The sequence below is a fragment of the Gopherus flavomarginatus genome, chromosome 9 (assembly GCF_025201925.1).
Source record: "Gopherus flavomarginatus isolate rGopFla2 chromosome 9, rGopFla2.mat.asm, whole genome shotgun sequence".
Lineage (NCBI taxonomy): Eukaryota > Metazoa > Chordata > Testudines > Testudinidae > Gopherus > Gopherus flavomarginatus.
This window is the reverse complement of record NC_066625.1, coordinates 21,133,415-21,160,580: the sequence shown is the minus strand read 5'-3', so window position 1 is coordinate 21,160,580 and position 27,166 is coordinate 21,133,415. Positions and strand designations below refer to the sequence as shown.

General features: G+C 42.0%; 1 protein-coding gene across 2 annotated transcripts in view; it reads right to left on the bottom strand.

Moving 5' to 3' along the window:
- The window catches only part of SHISA9 (shisa family member 9), a 248,220-nt gene extending 226,518 nt beyond the window's left edge, over positions 1-21,702 (bottom strand). Inside the window, exons 1-2 of one of the 2 annotated variants that reach the window (XM_050967760.1) lie at positions 21,121-21,702; positions 14,027-14,154 (exon numbers count right to left, since the gene is read on the bottom strand). In XM_050967760.1, coding sequence (XP_050823717.1) covers positions 14,027-14,154; positions 21,121-21,644 — 652 coding nt within the window. In that variant the 5' untranslated portion in view covers positions 21,645-21,702. The remainder of the gene's footprint in view (positions 1-14,026; positions 14,155-21,120) is intronic. The other variant, XM_050967761.1, reaches the window with a different exon arrangement.
- Positions 21,703-27,166: the final 5,464 nt, after the last annotated feature.

Below are 27,166 nucleotides of genomic sequence, written 5' to 3'. Positions count from 1 at the left end.
CTTCAGCTTGCAACAGTTTATATCTGGTCTTGTATCCTTAGCTGAAACCAGCATATGAATGTATCCATGTTCTTTACCATTGCTGTGATTTTTTGAGACAACTAACATGGGGGTGGAGATGGGAACAGACTTAGAAAGATGATTAAGCTTTAAGCTAGCAATTAAGAAATCTATTTTGGCATACAAATGCAATTTCTACATATGACATTGTTGGCAAACCAGCACTAGAAACGAAAGGTACCTTTTGCCTGCCTTTTAACCAGGTGACTCATGCCACAATACCTTGGGCCTTATAAAGTTGTACATTCCATTTTAAGAAAACAAAAGAGTCCAAACTTTTTTTCAAGCAGAGTTACACCATGGGTGGACTCAGACTTTTCCATCAAAAATCAAGATGTTACAGATTTTAATATCAATGAAACAGTGATGCCTGATGCTGCTGACAATTATTATTAATAGAAGTATGTATTGCTAAATGTTGGTCAACCCCAAGCAAATTATAATGATTGTATCTGTCAAAGAGCTGTACATGATTTTAAGACCATGAAAAGGGGTAAATTGTTAGAACTTGCCACATTAAGAAGATGTAACAAATAAAAATGTAGCTTGTAAAGTGCCAAGCTAGTCCCAAGTGGTTATTATTGTGAGCACTCCTTTTTTTCTCAGAGGAACAGTGGACAGCAGTAAGCATTAACATTTAGTAGCAAGTATCTGCAGGAATGGACCCTTAGTAAACAATTCTCTTGACGATGCAAAAGAAGAAACTAAATCACCCAGGAAGTGAAGAAGTTCTTCTCAGAGTCAAATCAGATTTTAATATTAGACCTCATCTTCCCATGTATAATATGACAATATATCAGAAGTGCCGTGAACCACAGCAAAATGAGTGTTGTTTTTCACTATGTACTTTCCAATTTTGTTGTTGTGTGGACTGAAACTGCCCATATAATACAATATTATTGCAATCTTCTCTTCAATTGTGAGAACAATTTTTGTTTTATTAATGAGACATTCATTTAATTAAACTGTATTATAAACTGTAAAATTTATGCTAAATAGATTTTTAAGAACAGAATTTTAATACTATAATTTTAATTACCACAAAATTAAACAAATCTGTGATAATTAACTATTGCTGTATTTCTCTCAAATACCTTTTTACGTTGTTAAATATTTTATTAAAATATACCAAATTAAAAGCATGCTAAAATGATTATATATCAAATGGAGAAAAGTATGTTCATATTGCACAATAAAGAAGGCAATAACCAAAAAAGGACCTTTCTTGCACATTCTGAAGTTTTTAATGGCAGTGATCACATAGGGGCATTGTGATGGGGTCTCTACCACACAAAGCCTGACTGAGTAAAAAGGACCAAATAAGCCTGTGACAGGCTGTGCCTGGAGGAGCGTCAGGACTGATAATGCTTCAGGCTCCATCTCTGTCACAAAGGTCATGGATTCCGTGACTTTCAGTGACCTCAGTGACTTTTGCAGTGGCCGGTGTGCCCAGCCCGGGGGCCTCCTGAGCAGCTCAGGCAGCCCCTGGGCCAGGTGCAACGGCTGCTACTTTGACAGTCTTGGGTCCCCCTCACCCTCCAGCAGCAGGAGTTGGAGGGGGCTCAGTGCTGCGAGTTGGAGTGCAGGGTGGTGCTTACCAGGGTGGGCTCCCCAGAATGGCAGCAACTTCCTTCCCTCAGCTTCTAGCTCTGCATGCTGACTGTCGCCCCTTCAGCTCCCATTGGCCATGGTTCCCAGCCAATGGGAGCTGCAGAACCAGGGTTTGGGGTGAAGCGGAGGCAGCACATGGAGCTAGGAGCTGGGGTCACCGCTTCCCAGGAGTCAGCTAGGGAGCCTGCCCCAGTCCCACCAACCACCCCCGCAGCACCCGAAGCACCTCCTGGGGCTTCAGCTCCCCCCTGCCCCCGCCTAGCACCCATGGCGCACCCAGGGCTGCCCTCTTGAGCCTCCCCCCCCTCAAGTTTTAGTTAGGGGTATATAGTAAAAGTCATGGACAGGTCATGGGCCATTAATTTTTTTACTTCCGGTGACCTGTCCATGACTTTTACTAAAAGTACCTCAGAATAAAATGTAGCCTTAATAATTCTCAATGGCTGATGAAGCTCGGCTGTGAGAGGAACTGGGAGAGGCATAAAGAGAAGAAGCCACTGTAGTCACTCCCCAGAGAGGATGGGAGTTGGCAAAAGACAAGCAGGTCTAACAGGAGAGTAAGCCCTGGGATTTTGACTTAGACTATAGACTGGTCAGAACCCAAGAGCGGGTGAAGTAGATGCAGGGTGCAGGGGAAGCTCAAGTGGTAACCTGGGGTGGGTTAGAAGATAAGGTAAAGTAAGGAAGAGACTAAGAAATCAGCCACAGGATCTGGGATTATGTAGACTGTGGCTGCTAGTCATAGGGTCCCTGGGCTGGAACCCAAACCATTGGGCAGGCATGGGTTCCCCAACTAGCCACTGGGGACGTGGCACAGATCAGCAGTGAAACTGAAGACTGCCTGAAATAGTTTGTCCAGGGGTATTTTGATATCCCAGAAGGAGAAAGCTATAGTGACCTGGCCAGAGGGCCAAACCATGATGAGGGAGCACCCCAACTCATGAAGAATTAGTAACCTGACTCCAGAGAGGGATCACAGGGTGAGCAACCAAAGGAGGGTGAACCAGACTGGCTGAGAGCTAATTTCCAGATGAGCCAGAAGGAGGTGATCTAGCAGTGAGTAACAAACCTTGTCACAGGCAGACCCACAGCTGGTATAAATTGTCACAGCTCCATTTAAGTCAATGGAAACCCATATGGTTTCAATCCAAATTTCACTGACTTCAGTGAGATTTGAAGCCAGCCCTAAATGAATGTGATAGGCCCTGCACAAAACAGCATCCATAATATTGTTCTCACTGATTTCCCAAGGAAATCATAGCTGACAAGAATCATTTTAAAATCAAGAAGTAACTTTTGGTGCGCAGTGCTGACTTCATACCAAGGACACAGTCCTGTAGTCCTCACTCCACCAAAATTAGGTGCCAGTCCTACAAAGATTTACATGTGTGTTTAACTGTATGTACTGTGATTCATTCCATTAAAGTCAACAGGATTCACTGTGTATAGAGTTAATCACATGGGTAAGTCTTTGCAATATTGGTGGCCTTACCGTCGGATTGGGGGCAGATCCTCAGCTGGTATAAATTGTCATAGCTCCACTAAAATCAATGGAATGGTGATAACTTACACCAGCTGAGGCTCTTTCGCCTCCACAGCCTCGAAGGGTCACTATGGTGCACTGAGCACCAATATTTTATAAACCACCAATAGAGACGGTACTTCTGCTTTTAACATAATTTAAGTTAATGAACGTAGTCACTGCTTAATGACGAATTTATCCTACTTCCCCCACTCCTCCAATAAACTGATAAGATATTCTTTTCAGATTCTAAGTGACAATATCTTACACTATACCAGGCAAACTATTGAATTGTTATTCCTTACTGAATGAAGCATTTTAGGAATTCACTGTATTAAAAATGCAAATGTTTATGTAATATTGAGGGGACTGTATGTAATTCCATGGTGGGAAGGGGACCACAGTCCTCCAGGAACTAAGAATGGTGTGGGGTAGTTAGATAAATTCACTCAGGTTATAGAATTTCCAAGACAGGCTGGCATATACTGGTTCAAACTCAATTTTCCAGGGAAAAACAAAGGATTTTTTGATAAATAGCCTGAGTTAAAACTGACTCAGGCCCTTCATTCTGATCCAGCAAAGAGGGAAGACCTTCCATCCAAGGAAAGGGCATTAATCCTTAGGGAAGAGTAGGAAGGATTGACATGTGCCAGAGCTCCTACTGGAGTTGTGGGGGGATCTCTGGTAAGCTTAATAGCATGTGTGTAGGTTCTTTTATGGTTTTTAATGCATTTTCTCTGTAATGCTTTTACCTTAAGAATAAGTGTGGTTGCTTAGAAATAGCTCTGTGGTAATTTAACAGTGAGTAATTACACTGTGGATACCCTTTGAAGAATAAGCAAAGCACAGACGCAGTCCTGTTTGTGCGGTCTGCCTTGATGGGAAAGAATAAAGTAGGCAAGGTACTGTACAGCTTGGAAAAACCCTGGGAAGCAGGGAGAGGTCTCTGACCAAGAAAGGTGACAGCTAGGGTGCTGGAAACCTGAGAATGGGTGCCCTTGCTGCATCACAGAGGGGGAATACAAGTGCAGTTGCCCTGAACTGTGACAATAATGAACTTCCTTGAAAATACTCACTGTTTTTCAGGAAGGTTCATAACTCTTATTATAAATCAGTATAATGTATCTGTATTAAAATATGAAATGTAAACTAGTTACATTTTATATTAATGATTAACAGAAAATGGTTAACACAAATTCAGAAATAATTAAACAGTGAGTTATAATGACTGATTGAATCCATGCAGGAGATCAATGAAGTGCGCATTCACTTACTGTAATTTTAGATTGGAAATCTGTGCTTCCAACATGGGAAGCTTGGAGTTCTCATATTTATCTCTGTAACCATAATTATATTAACAAAAATCCCTTCAGCAACCTGCAAATGCTATGAATCCCACTGTATGTGCATAATTTAAACTGAAGTCAGGAGCTGGAAATGATGCTGTCTAGGTGGTTGTGACAATGCAGATTTTGGTTTTAACCTCAGTCAGAAACTACAAGACATAAAAAAAATATTGTGCTCCTTTGGTGGTGGTAGTTGTAGATTTCTCTTGGAAGAAAATGAATTTGTTTTGCTGGGTGAATGATATAAAACGAGAGTCGATCCACTCATTGTAGATAACAGGCAAAATGCAGTAAATAGCCGTGTCCCATATACCAGGGCTACCTTAACCATCCAAGTTTTTTTACATAGGATTCTTGATGCATCAATTAGTCTATAGTATTTGAAGTATCTGATCTTTAGAAATAGTTTTAAACTGCTTTCAGCTAGGTTGTATAAGGCCTAGTAAAACAATTTTTACATAATGACACTAATGACTAAGGCCTCAATTTAAATTCAGTGCCAGTATTGCAAAAATATATTCACATGCTTAACTTTAAGCAAATGACTTAAAGTTTCACTGAAGTCAAGGAGACTACTCACGTGATTAAGAGTTAAGCACAGGCATAACTTGTTGCAGCATGGAAAGCCCTGCAGATCATTATTGTTGCAACATTTTCCCTTCCAGTTAATTGTTCCTCTTAGCTGAAGCATTTGGGATTTTTCTTTGTTTGTTTAAAATTAATTTGTTTGTTTAAAAAAAATTGACTTTTTTGTATGGACTTAAGTTTTACAACAGTAGGGTCTTACAGCTGAGTGTCAGAAACAGCTGGTACTATCAATGGCTTTAGTACTATCAATGGCTTCTGTGCATGCTAAAGGGGGGAAAGAGAGCAGATTATAAAAAATGGACTAGAAGGATGATGACAAATGAGAAATCACCCAAATCTATGGAGACCTTTGAGGGCCAATGAAACCCTTCATCTGCATTTAGCAAATCAGCAGATTACCAGCTATATACAGCAATGCAGCATAAAATCTCCTTGGTAGAGTATTTCATTCTTTCTCTGATCAATTTTCATTTACTTGATTATTTAAATGGATAGATAAGTGTGTCCTCTCTTTATACTCTCCTGTCTTCCCTTTTAGTTCATACATTTGGCATTATCTGAAGGCTTATTTGTTTTACTATTTATCAGCAGTTAATTAAAACTTTTAATTTGTGATGAGATATAAGCAAAATAGGGAAATAAAACGCTAATACAGCCCCAGCTCCATGTCTGTTCCATCCATTACAACAGCAGTGTCTGCCCTGTTCTTGTTCCTTCCTAAGTCATCACTTCCCCACTCCCAACCATGTTGTAGAACCTCTTCCAAGTCAGCAGTCCACAACCCATTCCCCCGAACTAACTACACAGTCCCCTCTCCCATCCACAGCACTCTTGCTTCTCACAAACATGCCAGTCCTGCACCTTGAACCTATGCTAGCAGTTTCACGTGCCCTCATTCTTCTCTAACTCTGGCCCCCTCATCAACAGGAACGCCTATTGCCTGGCTAACCTCGGATACCCCTTTGGTGGCTCAACACCTCCTGTTATCCTCCATCTTCTTGCTCAGCAGATGTGGGTGAAATCTTTCCAGTAAAAGCTGCGTTCTTGGACTCCACTTGCATCTTCTGTCTGGAAGAAGCTGAGCAACCAACCAAGAAGAACATATGGAGAATACACTCTAATTCCTCTGGGCAACAGCCTGTAAATAACCAGGCCCAGAAGGACATTTTACTGTAACTATGTAGCCTAAATGCTGAGTAGAGGATGCAAATAATCATATACTCAGTCCTTTGTATATTTCCATATATCTGCATATTAATGACAGTGTAAGTTTAAGGCCCAGATCAAGGACAGTATTTTACCCAGAATAATAACTTTGCAAATTCTCAATAATGGCAAGTTAATTAACTGTGAAATTACATGATCAACAGATATCATGTCAGTAAACTTACTATATAGTATTGCGGCTCCAAGGACCTTCCATTTACAGGAGTAGCAACCTTTAGCCCTGCTCTAAAATGTAACCTCTTCATGATGCCTCCATACTTATTTCCTATTAGCAACGATAAGATTTATGTATAGGCAAAAATATTCTAGAAACACGTCAGAATTTAATGAATCATCTGAAGTAAACATTTTTGTTGCAAATGTATTTTTTTAAACATAAAAATAACTCATTTGCCAAAGGAGTCTTTTATTTATTGCTTAGGCATTCTAAATAAATATAGGCAACTGCGGAAATTCTTGCAAATCCTAACTTTCTTTCTGCCAGTATCAAGCAATGGATATAAGTGCCAATCCTGCTGTCACTAGTGGCCACAGTAATACTTTCTGTGGGAGCAAGATCAGGGCGATTATAAATGTTGCTTCAATATACTCTAAAATAAATTGCATTTGTATAAAATATAGTTCACTCTATTTATATGCCTGGATATTGCATAAATGTATTTTACAGTCAACTTCCTACTTCTTCTTATCAGACCCAATTCAGTATAACACAAACTTAACTTTAACTACCAGCCTTAAAACAAAACAAAGTTTCTTCATTTTTTTGTTTGCATCAAAAATGTTCAAGAAAAAAGAAAAAACATATGCCATCAGCTGGCAGAACAGTCCATTGAAAATATTTTCACACTAAATGAAACAGTAATATTATAGAACCGTCTGTGGCAGAACTGGAGATAGACCCCAAATCTCCTGACACCATACAATGCTCTTTACCTACTAGGCCATGTTTCCTCTCCACTGTCAATTTCTGATACACCTTTTACTTGTTCAAAAACAAGTTGCATTTGATACTACTTGGTTGTTTTTAAAATGTCAATGTGTCACTATTTTATATTTGCAGATGGGATTTTGTCATGTGATGACACTGAAAACTTAATTTTCAAAATGGCATAATCTCAGGATGGACAGTTGTCTACTAACTTGTCCTTTGTGTGCACAAATACTGCTTTGTGTATGCAGTCACAGTAATTGCACTTCTGCATGAGCCATACAGTTTTTCACAGGACCTCAGATTTTGCTTGTTTGAAAAGAGGTCCTGAAAGTTATTGCCAACTTTGTTATATTCTGCTAGTTTACTACTAGAGCTGGGAGTTTCTGTCTTCACAAAAATCTCACTTTTCATTGAAAAAAAAAAGTTCTCAGTTTCCATGTTCTTGGGGTTTTTAAAAAAAAATCACATTTTTCCACAGAAAAAGGTTTTCTGCAAAAATTTTCATTTTGTTGAAAAAAACAATTTTCATCCAAAAAATCAGTTTTTGAAAGAGAATTTTTGACCAGCCCTATATTAGGAGGCCTTAACACAATGATTATCCAGAATGTCAACATCCTTTGATTACTGTTTGACTTCTTCTTTTGTATATATCCCAAGTCAATACGTACATTTTTCAGTCATCTAACTGCTGCATCACCAAGGGTAGCAAGGTATTGCAGTCCACCTTCCAATCTTGTGATTATGCACTCCTGCACCACGTTTCATCATCTGCATTGCTGCCTCACAGTCCTACTGAAGAGTGGGCTAAGCCAAATTTCTGCACTAGGCAGTCACTCTGGCTGTTCCAGTATGCAACATGGGATGGAGATCCTGGACTACGTTTAACAGGCTGCTTACGGGTAGGTGTAAGTTAGGGCTTCTGAAATTCATCTGCATGCCTGTCTCTCTATGCCCGAATTGCTGCCACTCTGCAAGGCCCTAGCCCATGACCCTGATATGACATTGTTCATCCTAGGTTGGCACTAGACTGGCAGTACTGGACATGAGTGTGTGAATGGCTACCATGAAAGGATGTTGCAAAGTCAATCATAGCAAGTCAGCAGGAACTGCAGGTGTGGGTGTTTTCTTCCAGGCAGATCTCCTTGTAGGAAGTGTGAATTGTTTATTTACACCTATTGGAATCATTGTTAGCCTGGAGTGCAGCAGGTTGCATTCATCCATCATAGCCCTGCCTGCAGTTTTAAGGGTAATGGCATCATGTCAAAATTTTGAGGGAGCTATATGAGCCAACATATATAAATTAGATGTTAATGTGTGGCTAATGCAGCCACTAAAAATACGGGTAGCTGTGTTCAGCTCCAAATCAATGAGATGCATAAGCAAGCTTTCCCCATTCCCTCTCCCCGACCCCAGCTCCACAATATTCCACTCTAGCACATACCAGCAACAAGTCTGAAGTTTGTCAAACATTTGCCTCTACTCCCCAGCGTCTCTCCTGCTCACTTCTAGTGTGGCAGGTGATCTTTAGGGGACATTTCTTCTGCCTTCTTGTGGCCCCAGGAGTAGCATAAAGCAGAACGAACGCAGATAAGATACAGTACACAGGTTCGCATTCTAAGCCTACTGTTTTGACAAACTAACCATACACAACAGTGTGGAACATGTTATTTTAACACACAATAGCTTCAGAAGAATCATCCTCTTTCTAAATATCCAGTGTCCCAAATGGAAACAGTGGCTAAACACACACATAATTCTTTTCAATACACTGAAACTCCTTTATAAGCACCACTCTGTGGAGTCCAAAACTTTGGCCTTTATAACATTGGCCACTTACTGCAGTATAACAAAATATATCCTTCACATAAGCGCTGCCAATTCACTTGCACTTACACATTTCTGTAGTTTTATAATAAAAAATTATAATAAAAATTATAATAAAAAATTAAAAATTGGAAAATAACCCATAACTCCCTCAACTCAATTAAAATGTAGACAATTTATACAAACAATTTTCACCTTAGAAAAAAATCCATAATGTAGAAGTGGCTTCCCTTTTTAGTCACCTACAGCTGGGGGAATCTGCAGGTTCCCATCAATGCACTATGAAGGTGGCTGACTACTTTAGGATGAGTTATTACTGTGGACATAGGAACTGAGATTTTGCTGGTTATAGGTCAGTGGGTAATATTAACATAACCATTTGTTTCACTATGCTGTAGGACTGAGACTTAAGAATAATAATGGGAAGTATATTCCAGAAATGAGGACCATAGCTTCAAAGACTTTGCATCAACGTTATGATCCTGACAAGTTAAATAAATTACCAACTCCTAACATAGTAATCAATGGGGAAAATATGGCAAAAGAAGATTGATCCACTATGCTGTTCTCTTAAGAATTATGAAAGTTTAAAAGAAATTAACAAAAACATGTAACACAAGATTTTGCAACAAGGTTTAATATTTTCCTGACTTCCAAATATCTATATTTTTAAAATATTTAGAATTGTCCACTAATGAATTTTCTTTAATATTTCCTGTTAAGCCCCTTAAATGCTATATTATTTGGTGAACATTTGCTGTTCACTGTCAATTAGGGTCACCAGATAGCAACTGTGAAAAAACGGGACGGGGGTGGGGGACAGTAGGCACCTATATAAGAAAAAGTTCCCCAATACTGGACTGTCCCTTTAAAATTGGGACATCTGGTCATTCTACTGTCAATGCACTATTCAATGGTAATGCAAGTTGATGAAGGAAAATGTAGGAAGCTGTTTTGGCTTTAATCCAAAATAAAGCACATTACTAGAAGAGAAATAACGACAGTAACAACCAGTAATGGTCCAAGAAGACTTAAGCAGTGAGTATTTAGCCTCTCTGGATTCAGATATGCACAGGACAAAAGTCTGTCCTTCTCCAGATCCACCAAGATTGATATTCAGAAAAGGAAGAATGGCAAACCAAGTAAGTTACAATCCATTGGGCTGCAGAGACATGGAAATATTTTGCACTTATTCTGCAGGATTTTAGCTTTTCGTTGGATTCCTAATCTTGGCAAGTAGCAAAGCTAACTGAAGGCTGCTTAGAAAATCCCTTTTCTTTAGTAAAAAGTAGTCTAGAGACTTAAGCACAGTCTTTTTCAATGTCAGAGTTCATGCAAGGTATTTCATTTTGATAGAGTTCTTTCTGAAACAGCTTCAGTATGGTTTGGCAGCATCAGCAAAGAAGCATTTCAAGAGATCAGAAAGAGCAAATGAATAATCGCTCAAATTAGAACATGCTTGAATAATACTTTGCTTTTAAAAATTAATCTTTAATACATTTGACAAAATATTCAATGAAAAGTACATAGTGGCTATGTAACTACTCCCTGCTTTCTTGCATCATGGAACAATACAAAAGGGATGATTTCAAGGAACTTCTGACAGAAATTTTCAGTCTCAGTTTGAGGTGTTCCTGAAGGTTGTAAATTGAAAGAACTACTATTATAGTAGCCATCAGCTGATGCAGTAATTTTGTACCACTTCATCTGCTCTGCATGTGTAGTAACTTGTGATAGACCTATGAACCATACCCAAGGTTCAGATTTATTTGCTTGCAAAAACAAATTTTAAAAGGTTGCTCATTTCTTTAACATTAGCACTGGGTAATGCCATACTGTTACAGGTTAGTGATTCTGCTGCCAAATTTACTAGTTTTTCATAACTCCACCATCAACATTTCAAATTGCTAAAATATTTGACGTAGAAAACTGACTTCTGCTAATTTCACATAAATATTTTTCATAAAGGATTTCACTCTGTACCCTACATATGCACTTGACAGAATGTAATAGCTTCTAAAGCACCAGTTAATTCTGTTGAGTGGCTTAATCCCATTTTGTCTAAGTATGTATTTTCATGACTGATTATAATAGCACAAAAGCAATGATGATTTATCAGTTATATAATAAACATGTTTAAAATTGTTTATGTAACTCTATGATAAACCTGACAGGAATACCATGCCAATGTCTGCACACATTCCAGATTTTATTTCCATTTCCTTATTAACATGAAAAGCAAAGAAAATGAAATACAAAGGGGCAGATCCTCAGCTTGTGTAAATTGTCAGATGGGCCTATGGTATCTTAAATCAGTTGAGGATTTGCACTAAAAAGTCTAAGGTACCTTTACAAAACTAACTCAGACCCTGGTTCTGTCAACATACTCTCATTGAGTTAAACCTGGTATCTAAAATTGATACATCTAAGAAATACAATGAGGTTAATAAAGATCTGCTGTGTTGTGCTTATATAGTGCAGTATATAAGGTACTGTCTGTTAAATGCCCAGTGTGAAGATTTCTGAAATACCCAGAAATGAGCAATGAAATAAGAAGTTGTGCATTTCCTTGCTTTAATCTGTAACCTAGATCCTTAACATTATTTTAACATATGGGGATGAATGGGGTTGCACCTAATTGCTTTACCACTATGCACCTTCCCTGCTTGAAAACCTGATCATAGGAAGGATTTGCCTCTCTTTTTATTCAGAGAAGACCAAACAGCATATACTCCTGGGGGAATTCTGCGCCACTGTGCAAAGCAGAATTTTGCAGAAATTAATGTTGTGCATGCAGAATTCCCTTTTTCCCCCACAGAAATGGGCTACAGAGATGTTGGCTGCCACTAGGGGCCGCTGGACCCACCAGAGCCCAGCTCGCAAATAGAAGACAAGACTCAGGGAGAGAACTAGAGGGTTCCCAGCAACTGCAGTTCCCAGTATGCCCTGAAGGAAGGAGGCGGTGGCATGCAGGAAACTCCGTGCAAGCCCAGGACCCAGCATCCCTCTGGACCCCTGGCCTCTGGAGACTAGGGGATGTGAGTGTCTGGGCTGAGGGGGCTGTGGCTGGGCTCTGGGGAGTTGGGGGTGTGAGTGTCTGGCCTCCTGGCTGGGCTCTGGGGGCGAGAAGTGTGAGTGTCTGGCCCCCCGCCTGGTCTCAAGGTGGGGAGGGGGAAGAGAAACAGGAACTGGGTTGTCACAGGGTTTTCTTTAACTCTCTACCCCTTGGGAAATTTTGTGTGACTTGCTGACAAGTATTTTTAAATAAATTACCAAAATAATTGAAACTGGTGTGATTATATAGTGGTATTTTGACAAATAACATTTGCAGAATTTTAAAATCTTGTGCACAGAATTTTTTATTTTTTGGCACAGAATTCCCTCAGACGTAAGCATAGAATTGGTATATGGGAGTACAGGGATAGATGCAATGGCTACACCACACACTCCCATCTTTACATCAAACCTTTGAAAGTTCATATGTGCTCCATGCAGTTAAGGCTCTTTTGATTGGGACCGGAGTGTAAATTCCCTTTGGGAGCAGGTGTATTTTTGAGTGGATGTCAATGGGGGAAAGGGGGAAATTAGGTGCTTTTGTAAAGCTCTGTGCTTTGCCTTCTCAATGGGGCATCCAGATTACAATAGGAGGCCAGGCTTCACTGTACATAATAGCTTCACTATAAGTTGGAGTTTTTGCTCTCTCTTAGTACCTGGTATCCACAGAAGGGGGAAATCAAATCTAGCCTTCACCACCACCCCAAAGAGTGGTATTTATGAGAAATGCCGTTATTTATCTGGGTTCTCTGACCCTCCACCCCTCACTGGTTTTACCAGCAGATGGTATGATATAGCTTCAACACAATTGTACAATATGAGCCTAGCAAAACCTATTTTCTTGGTTAAAGATGTTGAAACTGTCAGCTCTATATAGTTGTAGAAAGACATATAAAAGAAAAATTGGCTGGCGATTTAAATATACTTAAAACACATCAAGAAATAAATCCATAATAGTTTTGCAATAGAATACACATTGCAGATAGACAACTCAGAAAGAAATTTTCCATTGTAGCCTGCTATTCTGAATTATGCTATTTTCTTTCACAAACACCTTGAATTTGAATATATACACACAGAAACCCGCCCAGCAGAAAGGGAAAGTTAATCTGTGCAGGAGAAAGAGCTTTCTTAGGGGTTTGTCCAAGACTGTGGAACAAGCTTGCACAGGATCTAAGAGCCGCCTGAAGCCTTGCCACATTCCATACCAAGTGTGAGGTGCACTTTTTTGACATTGCTTTCAATAATACAAGCACATAGCACAGCTGATATAAAATAAATGAATACATAATATATATTAAAAATAAAATAGAATAGAATAAAACAATCCTCCCCTAATTATCTCTTTGGAGACAGAAAAAGGGAGGAAGGGAGGGAAAGAGAACGTGACAAATGCCTGTCACTGTTTATTGCATTTCTGGAAGGTGTTTAGATGTTATGGTTGTATGAGTGGTATAAATACCTACACAGAACATTTTCTTTTTGGACTTTACAGCCTTATTAAATATCCTGTAAGTCTTACTGTAAACTTGGCTACTTTTGTATTCTCTGTCAAGTATACTGAAACAGTGAATAGGTCATAATCTGAGAACTGAATGAAAATGCCTTCTTAAATAAGAGACAGAGATATGAAATAAATGGCAGCCAACCACCAAAACTAATCCCAAATAAATGCAATAATTTAACTTATTTCAGTTGAAAATGCCATTCTGACAATGTAAAGTACTTGATGTAATCTAATTCAATAATAAGGCATTATAAGGAATAATTTCTGAGTTACAGAACCCATGTCCTATCTCCTTTGATCATAATCATCTCATTCACTCACATAGCAGAACAGTGATAAAATATAATGCAACTCACGCAAATTATTTGCAGGTGGCCTTGTCTCCATGTTTTCATAATGTTGCACATGAACTACAATGTTTAGGTCTCTTTCCATGTGATCTGTTGTGCAAGGACCCTGAGGTCGCATAACATCAGCAAGAGCCCTGAAGAACAAAAATTAAACTCAATTAGAATAAATCTGCTGCAAAATCTATAATGCAGTTGCAATGTACTCTGGTCCTTTTAGTTCTCGATATTGTACATTACAACGTATGTACTGCAGAGTCACAGTTTAATAGGGGCCTGCTCCTGCTCCCATTGACATCAAAGAGAGTTTTGACACTGACTTCAGTAGGAGCAGGACTGACACTACGTGTATACTATATAAGTAGCTGATCCATTACTGTGCCATAGAAAATAATTGGCCCCCTGCAAAAGCCCTGGCCTTAGGCAAAGGAATGATATGGCATGTGTTATTAATGTCTTCAGGGTTCAGTGCAAGTGTTTTCAGTTCTGTACCTCACTGACCGTTGTTTGCCTCCTTTTCCACCAGATTTGGACCGTTTAATCCATTTTTAGAGAATGGATGTTCTTACTAGGCACTATGCCCAGTTTAGTTTAATTTTGTGTAAAATTACATACAGTATCCTAGATACTGCATCTGGTTTATAAATTAATAAATAAATACATTCACTAATGAAAGTCGAGGCAAATACAGTACAGCTCTTCCACTGAACCAGTGTGACAGCAGTTATTTTCCTAGTTGTTATGTGCTATATTGAAATATTGAACAGTAACTCCATATAAATGTGTGGGTTACAGATAGAGAAATCTTGACCTGGATCTTGCTCTCAAAATGCAGATACAAACTTTGGTGCACATAAAATATACAATATGTTCCCTCATGTTTGTGGAAATGTTTATGCTATTAGAATGTGAGGTACAATTCTGATTGTGTTACACCTGATGATACTGTAAAAAGTTAGAAGGTAACCAAAATTATTTAAAGAACTGAGGCAACATTTCAATATGAAGCAATACTTATACAGCAGGAGTAGCAGAGCTGGCTTACATAGCTGAGAAAAAGGCCACTAGCAGAGATCTCATAGGGGTATGTACAGTATGATCCTAAAAGGAAAGGATTATATCACAAACCACAGTTTGAAAACAAGTTATGGACTGAAGCTGGGAGAGCACTCCTATCTAATGAATGTATGCAGAATTTGTTTATACAAAACAAATTGTTTATGTCAGCATTATAGATTTAATTCAAGAGGCAGCTGGACACATTTTTGGAAAAGGAAGAAATGCAAATGACAGATCTCACCTTCATTCTGGGAGTTAAAATGGTGTAATCTCATAATGCAGAGATTAGTATTTCCCAAGTCTAGGAGACCAGGCTTTTAGAGATGGCTTTTTCGTTGTCTTTAATGTTACTGTAAATATTATTAATTATATACTCTAAATAACATCCCACATGCTACCAGATTAACTGTTCCCTGTGTTTGAAAATACCAATGAAGTCTTCACCATTTCAAAGGGGGTTCCAGGAGTTAGGTATCCGACTCCTATTATTTTAAATTGCTTTTAAAATCCAAACCTTAGAAAACCTGGGCACATTTTGATTGTCTAGTACTAATTCAAAAATATGTGCTTGTTTGCTAATTACTGAATATTCAACCAGGCATTAAGAATGCCAAAAACCAGGATAAAAGAAAGAAACCTCTTTATCTGCAGAGTGTCTTTTGTTGTTTTTTCAACTAAACATTACCTCAATTTGTATTGTAATATACAAGTAAAGGGCTTGATCCTTCAAGGAGCTGAACATCTCATGCAAGATGCTGCACACTCTTATCTGTCATTTATATCAATGAAAAATAAGAATGCTCAGCACTTCATAGAACCCAAGAAAAAATATATAGAGAGAGAGTGACCAGATGTCCTGATTTTATTGAGACAGTCCTGATTTTGGGGTCTTTTTCTTATATAGACTCCTATTACCTACCCCCGTCCCGATTTTTCACACTTGCTGTCTGGTCACCCTATATATATAGGAGATCAAACATAAATGATATATTATTGTCTTAATTAATATTATAGTTAACGAGTCACATTCTATCCTTTTGAGGATTTGCTCGTAATTTTAAAAGTTAGTGTATGTTTATGTACCACACTGACAACATAAAGTACTTGGTATAGGGTGCTTGTTTTTCTGAAACTGTATATAGATACAACAGGTTGTTGGGTAGGGCTTCTCCCTCCATGCATTTGGCTAACCTGAGTAAATATGACCATATCTTTACTCTTTACCCATATATAGTTTTTCACTTGCTGACTTTGCTTCTGTATTGTAACTCTATTGAGGTACAATACAGAATGGCAGAATGATATTATCTTATAAATATCTGAAGAAGATGTCATTAAAGTTCTCACTGGGAAATTAAATAAGAGACTTATATTGGCACTATACATATGACTCACATTTAATGAATTTAAGAAAATACATATTACAGGATGAGATGAAAATCTTCAAATCAGAGATGTTGTCTGTCCCCTACACTGATAATGATGGAAATCATACATATATGGAACAATGTCTTTGACCTATCATATCAGCCCAAAGCTATTAAAGAGTGTCACAAATCTTCAGGATATCTCTTATTATAAGATTTTGCTCTCTGGATCTATAATGCTGTTTTAAGAAGTTATAAAGCATATCTAGCCCGGCAATTCCCTTATGGCTACAAGCTTGAAGAGGTGCATACAGATGTGATTTCATGAACGGTTAGTTGTCGTTTTTTTGCTTCCAAAAGTGGCTCAAAGCCAATCTGGGAAATAATTTCACACAAAGGATTTCAGCATTTTGGCAGTCTAGACTATTTTTGTCCCCAAGCACACTCCTTTTGGAAAATCAGCACATTCTGGAGGGTGGGAAAATTCAGGTGGTTCATAAGATATTCAGGAGGCAGCTTTCAAACTATCAAAAACATACAAGTTATAACAAAAACAGGAGCTATAACATTGCAGATCTGATTGCAGACTTTGGCCTTTAGGCCCTTTACAGCTCTTGATTTATGTGCACATCTCCGATGTGAAGTGGGGCACTATATGATGCTGCGTTTTTATTTACAAAAACAATCCCTTCTGTGGAGGAGAGGTAAAGTCTATTGAAAACTCTGCAAGGATCACTTTTTGGGGTTCCTTTCCTATTCACCCCTCAAGGGAAATGTTTCTCTACTTGAAGTGGCAGTAAAAGGATGCGGCTTTACAGCCTAGAAATCCTGTCGAGCCTAGTGCTCTGATGAACACCAACTGCATCCTAGGGCAACAACAGACCCCCTCTCCACTGCTACCCAGTTTCCCCATCTCACCTGGCAACAAAGCTCCCTCAGAAGGGAGGATACCCTACCATAAGTCTTCCCACCACAACGACATCTACCTCTACCTTACTACTTCTCATAGGAGATAGAAGATTCAGAGGGAGAATTAATGCTCTCTTGGACACATCCCTTTCTTGGACACTAGTTCTCTTTCTTTGCCTATGGATAAAGAAAACACTTTAATTCTCTTAACTTTGAACAAATTTACCTAAAGAAGACCAAGAGGTAGCATTAGGAATTAGGAATACATGATACTTTAGAATCCTATGGAAAGCATATCATGAGGCATCCTTCTCCCACTCTTATCTTCCTCCTCCTTCACCCAACACCACAATCTAAAGAGAATAATATATTAAAATGTAACAAGGGTCACACTTTGCCTTGTTTGTCTAAACTACAGGAAATACCCAGCATCCCTAAAAAGGTATGAATTAGTTTGGTGAATAAATCTGTTTTCCTTGTCAATGTTTTGTATGCATTTTAACTGACAAATAATTTATAAAATTTCAAAATGGCCATTTAATGTCAAAACAAATGTCTTCACATAGCATCAAGCAGAGTGCAGTCTATGGTAAAAGAAACCATATCTGATCATTCTAATTCCCAGGTTGTGACACTCTTAAGTACGTGACTTGGCTAGCAGATCTATGGACTGTCTGCATAAAAAAGTACTCCACAAGATGAGTAAGAATGACACAGTCTAGCCCTAAATTAGACAACATTCTTATTCCCTACATGCATATACAAAATTCCAGATTAAAAATAGCTTTCAGCAATGTAATATGACTAAAAATAAAGCTTTGCATGTTTTGGTCATTAGTAATAAAATAGGTGCACCAGTATATTGTGTGTTATAGTTCCGGTAAGTAATGCCTCTTTCTTTAAGTGAATCTGTTTGTAAAGTTAAAGGATTCAAAGAGTTCCATTAGCTAGTTAAGGAAGCTAAAGCAGTAGTGTCCCTCCTTGTTAGCTATATTCTCAGCCTGACCTGGGAGATGAGACACTGTCAAATGAGGGAATAAAAAAGCAAGTTAGCTTCTGTGTGCTTCTCACTACCAGCCAAAATGGACAGCACAGAAAACCAAACAAACTACTGTAATGAAAAATAGTGGGGTAAAATCTTTAACCAGGATTTCTAACATCAAGTCCATCATTTCAACATGGCCTAACTAACTCACTCATGACCAGGGTTTTATAATTTACATGATTTAAAAAATGAGATTGCATGTAGGCAGAGCATAGGAAGCCATGTTCATTTCTTACAGACCTCATGGGGATTGGTGCCATATAAGAAGGTAGCTGTCTAGATAGGATATATAATGTCTTTCTTACTGTTACTATGAAATGTTTTTTAGCAAGTACTTATGTTTACATCGTAAAACTTTGTGCAGAGCTCTGCCCCCTTTCTTTCTCCCCCAGAATTCTGAAACAAGTCAGGATATAGTGCTTTGGTTAAACTGCTTGAGGACAGGGAGAATGCCATTCATTTTAAAGGGAACTGGGATTCTAGTTCCCTTAGGTAGCCTCTGAAAATCTCAGCTACTGGGTGAAAAATTAAATTAGGCATCCAGATTCCCTAGATGGTTTCAAAAATCCCACCGTGTATGTTTGTCATGAGAACTTTTGAAAAAGTTGTAGCAATTCCCTAACAGCTGTGGAATATCCATTGTGTGTACTGAGTGGGCGTCTGTTTACCATCCTGACTCTTGTAGGTTCCTACAACCTCTGAAATAATCCTACCTTAAGAGATCTATGAATAAAAAAGTACATGAGTTTGAACAATATTAACTAATCAGGGCAACAGCTGTCCTTTCTGAGCCCCAATTCAGCAAGCTAATCTATATACATGTCTGAAGGGGCTTAGAATGATATTCCATCCCCTATAATTCTGTATCCATAGGCTTAGGGATAGAAATATCATTTCAGAACCTTTCATACCTGTATCTGATAGAGAGAAAATAGATATATCCTTTTAGAGGTTTTTTTAAACCAAATATTTCTACTACTGGAAATATGACTGACTGATCTAACCAGAGCTGAACAGAGATGGATGCACTGTTTTCACCTTCTCTCTGTCATGTGTTTGGTTGTTTAGGTGGTTTTTTTTGCAAATGAAGTGTCTAAACTCACCTGCTGTTTTACCTGCATGTAGACACTACAGAAATGGTATGAGGCAGATGGGAATAAAGCTATTTTACCAAAGCTTTGGCTAACAGATTCAGGGTACAGTGTACAATTTTTTTCAGGATTCATGTATTCTTTTTATCAATTTAGTGGGTCAGGATTCTCAAAATGTCTTACTATTTATACTCTGCTTAAGAAATCCAGTCTCCCCAGAATTACCACAGACTCTTAGTGTTGAGTTGACTAAAAATTCTATAGTCTGCTTTGTTCCTCAGTAGTAAAGATGAATCCATATCAGCCAGTATATAAATAGCAAATAATTGCTAGTGAACTGGTGATGCATTCGCAGCACTATTTTTGGTGGCTTCTCTGTTCATTTCAGGGGAGGCTGTTAATCACAAAGCAATACAGAAACTTGGACAAGAAATAAGGCTCCAGGTGTTGTCGATCTCTTGAACTATCTTTCCGAGGGTGACTCCTGAGCCAAGCTTTAAAGCTCTGACTGTGAATTACTCCATTTCTATTGACCACCAGTCAGGGAGATAGAAAACCTTCTGCCACACTGCATGTCCGCTAGAAGGTGTCCTTGCAATTGTATTTCATTTCCAAAGTTGACCAAGATGTTGGAATCAATTTAGACTCTTTAATGGCGCTATTTGCCTTTAAAAAAAAATCTGCAAATGTCTTTCCCCATCTGTTTTACTTTCCTGTGTCTGGGATTAGCATAATGAATCAGACAGACTGAAAACTGGACATATATGTTATCCCTTGATTCTAAAGTGCTGTGACAATCTGGATGCTGGAGTATGATGTTAAAGCAATTGGGCTGTGTCCTGAGATGCCCACCTGCCTACCCACCAGCAGGCAGCCAGTCCCTGGAGCAGGCAAGTACACGGCATGTCTCACTCTAGGAAGGGAAGGTTCTCTTTGATGTAACCCAACCATTGCATTGTGGACACACAGAGTGTAACAGACACAGGACAAAGACTTTTATGTTCCATATTTGGTTACATTTTGCCTCTGTAGCAACTAGGGGGGGAGGCTTGATACGCAGGCAGCTTGGTTACATTAAACGTTAGAATCCTTCTACAATAGGTCCTTTTAGTCTCTCCCTCTCTACCCCCCAACCTCATTTTCAGGACAAAGAGCTCTCACACTTCAGGGGCTGGGGGAGGGAGAGTCCTGTCAACACCATTTTGCAGTGGGAGAGGGAGGGAGGGATGAGATTTGTTTACATCCTTCTGTTGAGAGATAAAAACCTTGTCGGGGCTTGGCAGGGGGAACCCAGCAGCCCCCCTGGAGGCTGATTCAAGCCCCGCATTTGCGGCTAGACTTGGGCTTTTTCGTTTTGAGACAATATTTCCAAAAACAGTTACTGGCTCTTGCAGGGGAGGGGGGCGAACACTGCAGGTTAAAAACGGGTTAGTAATGCTGTCTGGTGCTCCCGGCCGTGTGAGGCAGAAGCCGGGGCTGGGGTGCAGCCCTGCTCTCCAAAGTTGGTGTGTCTAGTCTCTCCGTGCAGCGGAGCCTGGCTGGCTGGAGTTGTTTGCTTAGCGGGAACACATGGGCTCCGGTACAGTCTCCGGGTGTGGGGAGGGGTCCCCGCTGCCCGGCGCGGCGCCTTACCTGGACATGTGCTCCCGCTGCGGTCTGTGCGCCTTCTCCAGCCCCAGCTTGGTGAAGATCCCCACCAGCACCATGACCGCCACCACCCCGCAGATGATGTAGACGATGAGGTTGGTTTTATCCCTGGTGGGGTCGTGCAGGGGGTCGTCGATGCGGGCAGGAGGCTTCCCCGTGTTCATCCACACCGGCGTCTCGTAGTTCGTGCAGGTGTTTTGATCCAGCCGGGTCTTCTTGAACTTGCAGCAGAACCTGAAGCCACAAGTGCCGCAGCAGAAGACGAACTCCCCCGAGCTGCAGTTGAACGGCGGGTCCCACTGGCCCATCACGTCGAAGTAGCCCCGGCAGAAGTCCGGGGTGGGAGGCGGCTCCGAGGCGTCTCCGTGCTCCGCAAAGCTGGAGTGGTTCCCCCCGGAGAGCACCACGATGCTGCCCAGGTGCTGCCCGGCTTTCTCCTGCGCCCGGCACACCAGCGTGAGCAGGTCCGCCACCAAGCACCCGAGGGCCAGCCGGAGGAAGCCCTTCATCCTGCCTCCCAGCCCGGCCGCTGCAATGCCGCCGCCGCCGCCGCCGCCGCCGCTCGAGCTGCTGGCTGCTGCGCTGCGCCAGGAGCCGAACATCCAGGGGCTCGGCCGGGCGGGGGGCCACGCGCTCGCTCAGCCCGCTGGCGCCTGCGGCAGCCTGGTCCGCGCGGGCAGGGGCAGGGGAAGGAGCTGGGCGCCGAGCCGCCCCCTGCCTGGCGGGCTCCCCAGCCCCGGCAGCTCCCCGCGAGCCGAGCGAAGTGAGCGGCACTTGTGGAGCGTGCGGGAGAAGGGGAGCGAGGCGGAGGAGGAGGAGGAGTGGAGCGGGGTGGAGGGGGCAGAGATGAGAGGAGGGCTGGGGGGAAGGAGCGGTGGGGCTGGGGAGAGCGGGCAGGGGGAGGTGCGGGCTCCGCAGAGCAGGGGAGAAGCGGGCGCCGGGAGAAGCTTCTCGCGCAGCCTTGTGAAATCTGCAGGCACCGGGGAACCCCCCTTCCCGCGCCCCGTGAGAAAGCCCGGCCCGTCCTACGAGAAAACTCTCGCCCTCAGCAGAGCCCGTGGAGCCCCACCTGAGACAGGGGGCTGGTGCATCCTGACAGCGTCCGCGAGAGAGCGCGGCGGGGTGCACGGGCTCCCTGCAGCATCCAGCTGACCGGCAAGCGCTGTCACCGAGGGGAAAATCCGATTTGGTGGGCAGCGTGGCTGTGAGCGAGGGAGATGCGGATTTGGAAAGCTAAATCCGTCTAGCGAGGCGCCTGCAGGAGCCCCAGCGACGCTGCCTAGGTTGACAGTGCCAACAAGCACAGCCAGAGCAGCCCCCTTCAGCTGTAGCTGCCCCGCTCCCACTCCTTCGGTTACATAACACGGTCCTCGGCGAGGAGCGGGTTTCACACGCCAGCCAAGGTGCGATGGCTGTTCCTCCCCCTCCCTTCCCAAGCCCTGACCTGTACATTGCGGCCTCTTTCTCCCTGGTCCATTCCCACCCTCAGCTGCAGCCTCTGGCCCCTGGTGAGAGAGGAGCTGCCCGCCACCTGGGAAGAGAGGGTCCCAGTGGGGATTAACGGGACAATCAGACACACGGCTCAGCCCTTCTGGAAACAAGAGATAAGAGGGACTGAGAAATGCCAAAGGCAGATGTCTGGGAAGAGGCTGGAAGCCTCGCTGAGGTGATCCCCCCCCCCCATGCCTTTCTTCAGGAGAACCCAGAGAGTCAGGTGGGAGACGAACAAGGACCTTTGCATCAGTTTGCAGTGACTTGCCATGTGGACTCTCTCCTCAGGCCCTATGCTATCAGCACTCCCAGCTATCTTCGAGACACCATTGACTTCCTGAGGAAACTGCAAACCATCTGTGATCTTCCAGAAAACACCATCCTGGCCACTATGGATGTGGAAGCCCTCTACACCAACATTCCACACAAAGATGGACTACAAGCCGTCAGGAATAGTATCCCCGATAATGTCACTGCTAACCTGGTGGCTGAACTTTGTAACTTTGTCCTCACCCACAACTATTTCACATTTGGGGACAATATATACCTTCAAGTCAGTGGCAATGCTATGGGTACCCGCATGGCCCCACAGTATGCCAACATCTTTATGGCTGACTTAGAACAACGCTTCCTTATCTCTCGTTCCCTAACGCCCCTAATCTACTTGCGCTACATTCAGGGCCGGTGCAAGGAAGTTTAGCGCCCTAGGCGAAACTTACACCTTGCACCCCCCTAGCTAACCCCACCCCCCCATGGCAGCCAACTCAGCCCCCCACCCAGGGAGCCCCCCCCCGCAGCAGCTACCTCCCCCAGCGCGACAGCTAACCCCTCTCTCTCCCGTCCCCCCATGGCAACTAACCCTGCCTGGGGAGACTTCCCCCATTCCGCTGGCAGATAAACCTGCCTGGGGAGACCTCCTGCGGAAACTAAGCCTGCCTGAGTAGCCCGCCCCAGCTCACCTCGGCTCCGCCTCCTCCACTGAGCACGTAGTCGCTGCTCTAATTCTCCTGCCCACCCAGGCTTGCGGCGCTGATTGGAGGAGACTTAGAGCTGGGCTGTGTGCTCAGCGGAGGAGGCAGAGCGGAGGTAAGCTGGGTCAGAGACCCGTTCCCCTGTGCGTCCCCCCCCACCTGTTATTGCAGGCAACCCTCTCTGCGCACCCCCCCCCCACCCAGCTCACCTCCACCTCCTCGCCTGAGGGGGCTTTTAGGCGCCACCAACCACTAGGCGCCCTAGGCGGCCGCCTAGTTTGCCCAAATGGTTGCACCAGCCCTGGCTACATTGATGACATCATCATCATCTGTGCTCATGGAAAAGAAGCCCTTGAGGATTTTAACAATTTCCATCCCACCATCAACCTCAGCCTAGACCAATCCACACAAGTGGTCCATTTCCTAGACACTACTGTGCTAATAAGCGATGGTCACATAAACACCACCCTATACCGGAAACCCACTGACCGCTATACTTACCTACATGCCTCCAGCTTCCATCCAGCACACACCACACAAACCATTATCTACAGCCAAGCTCTAAGATACAACCGTATTTGCTCCAAGCCCTCAGACAGAGATAAACACCTACAAGATCTCTATCAAGCATTCTTAAAACTACAATACCCACCCGCTGAAGTGAAAAAACAGATTGACAGAGCCAGAAGAGTACCCAGAAGCCACCTACTACAGGACAGGCCCAACAAAGAAAATAACAGAACACCACTAGCCATCACCTACAGCCCCCAACTAAAACCTCTCCAGCGCATCATCAAAGATCTACAACCTATCCTTAGAGATGATCCCTCACTCTCACAGGTCTTGGGAGACAGGCCAGTCCTCGCTTATGGACAGCCTCCCAACCTCAAGCAAATACTCACCAGCAACCGCACACCATACAACATAAACACTAACCCAGGAACCTATCCTTGCAACAAAGCCCGATGCCAGCTCTGTCCACATATCTATTCAAGTGACACCATCATAGGACCTAATCACATCAGCCACGCCATCGGGCTCATTCACCTGCACATCTACCAATGTTATATATGCCATCATGTGCCAGAAATGCCCCTCTGCCATGTACATTGGCCAAACCGGACAGTCTCTACGCAAAAGAATAAATGGACACAAATCTGACATCAGGAATCATAACATTCAAAAACCAGTGGGAGAACACTTCAACCTCTCTAACCACTCAGTGACAGACTTGAAGGTGGCAATTTTGCAACAAAAAAACTTCAAAAACAGACTCCAAAGAAAGACTGCTGAACTCAAACTAATATGCAAATTAGATACAATTAACTCAGGCTTAAACAGAGACTGAGAATGTTTGGGTCATTACACTAATTGAATCTATTTCCCTATGTTAAGTTCTCCTCACACCTTCTTTGGGTCATCTTAATTATCACTTCAAAAGGTTTTTTTTTCTCCTGCTGATGATAGCTCATCTCAATTGATTAGACTCTTCCAGTTGGTATGCATACTTCCACCTTTTCATGTTCTCTGCATGTATAAATATCTCCTGTCTATGTGTTCCATTCTATGCATCCGAAGAAGTGAGCTGTAGCTCGCAAAAGCTTGTGCTGAAATAAATTTGTTAGTCCCTAAGGTGCCACAAGTACTCCTGTTCTTTTTGCGTATACAGACTAACACGGCTGCTGCTCTGAAATTTGCCTTTACTGCGCACCTTTGGATTCTGACCCCACCTCCCTCAAAATGGGGGCAGGATTTGAACATATACGGGAATTATATGGTACTTGGAGGGCGGGGAGAAAGGCTGCCACTTTCCTGATACTTCTTACTCCATAATCCTCTTATCTGTCTCTTAAGTTTCACTTACCTATATAAAAAATGCAATATAGGCCAGAACAATTCTAAATGTGTGTGTATGAGACTATGGCTATTACATGGCAGGGAGTGTAAACATAGTGCACTAGTTCTAGCCAATGCTATGGAATGATCCTACATTCTTGTCTTTCATACCTGAACTCCCTTGTATCATCTATTTAAGAAAGCATTTTATCAGCCAGTAAGGCTGGCTCCAGAGGACATCCTTACACCTCCGGCTATCAGATGCACAATTAAAATAACTTCACTCCCAACGCATCTTTGATCCTAGGAAAGACTTCTCAATGATTCACTCCATCCTGGTTACTCTACTTTCTCATCTCCACCACTTGGTTGGAAATCACCCACAGAAATAGAACATTTTCCTAAACACTGTGCTGCCACCAAATGCTAGGAGAAGTCCATTAAAGTGTGGGTTAGCAGACTGTGGTCTGTGTTTTAAAGCAGCTTCCCATCTCCTCTTTGTATATCTCAGATTGCCTCACCAGGGCCTCTTTGCTGTTATCTCTAAGGAAGAGAGGTTTGCTGATGGGCTCTGAAGCTGTGTGTGCAGGGTGGCAGGTCACAATTCAGTGGTGGTTCTTCCCCACCTTTGCGAGAGGGCTAGATTGCCGATGCATTTCCAGTGCTTCAGGCAACTTCCTATGGGAATTAAGAGTCAGTAAATAAGCAGAAAGGTGAATCAGAGGACAAAGCAGACGTTTGGAATCGGAGAGGGCTGTAGTTAGCTAATTGCGATCCTTTGCCGTCTCTTAAAAATAGACTCTAAGTACAGTGAGTCTATTGAGCATTTTGACAGGAAGCCTGGCATCCCTGGTCAATGGGTAGGAAATAAAGCCATGAAATTCCACAGCAGAGGAAAACAATCAGTTCCATTCAAAGCCAGCTTTCTTTGGTGTTAATATTTAATTCCTAAAACCTCCATCTTCATCTCCCTCTCTTTTCAAATCTCATCAGCAATCATCTCTCTCCTTCCTTGCCTATATTTCTCTCTGCTATTATTTATTATTTAACTCTGTAAAGCACTTTGTGGTACAGTTTGTACTGAGGATGCTGCACAAAATGAAGCTGTACCATATTTATAATCACATACAGAGTTATAGGTCCCAGGCCTGCCAAGCACTTGAGAAGGTGTGTCACTTTGCATACCTGAGTGGTCCCATGGATTTCACTTGTTAGGCAGGTGCTAAACTGCGCGGCAGGATTAGGGCCATAAATATATAGATATAATGATATTATAAATTAAACACAAATCTGGGCTGTTAGCACTAATTTAGTTGAACCAGAGATAACAATGGAAAGATTTCTTAAATTCTAATAAAGGCAAAACCTGACGGATTAAGGCCAGATTCTAATCTCAGTTACACCAGGAACTCCACTTACTTCACTGAAATGAGATCAGAATCGGTTCCTAAGTGATTTGCCCAGGAGAGTAGCACTGGGAAACACAAGGCATAATTCAAAGTCCATTGAAACCAACAGAAACACTCTCACTGATTTAAGCAGGGGTTTGGACCAGGCCTATAACTCTTTAATTTGAAGTCCCTACTCCAATTACACTCTTCGCCTTATTTTATTTTATTTTATTTTATTTTTGTATTGCCATAGCACTTAGGAGCCCTATTCATGGACCAGGACCCTATTGTACTAGGCCCTCTACATTTATTTTTAAATGGCTTCAATTACAAAATATAGTT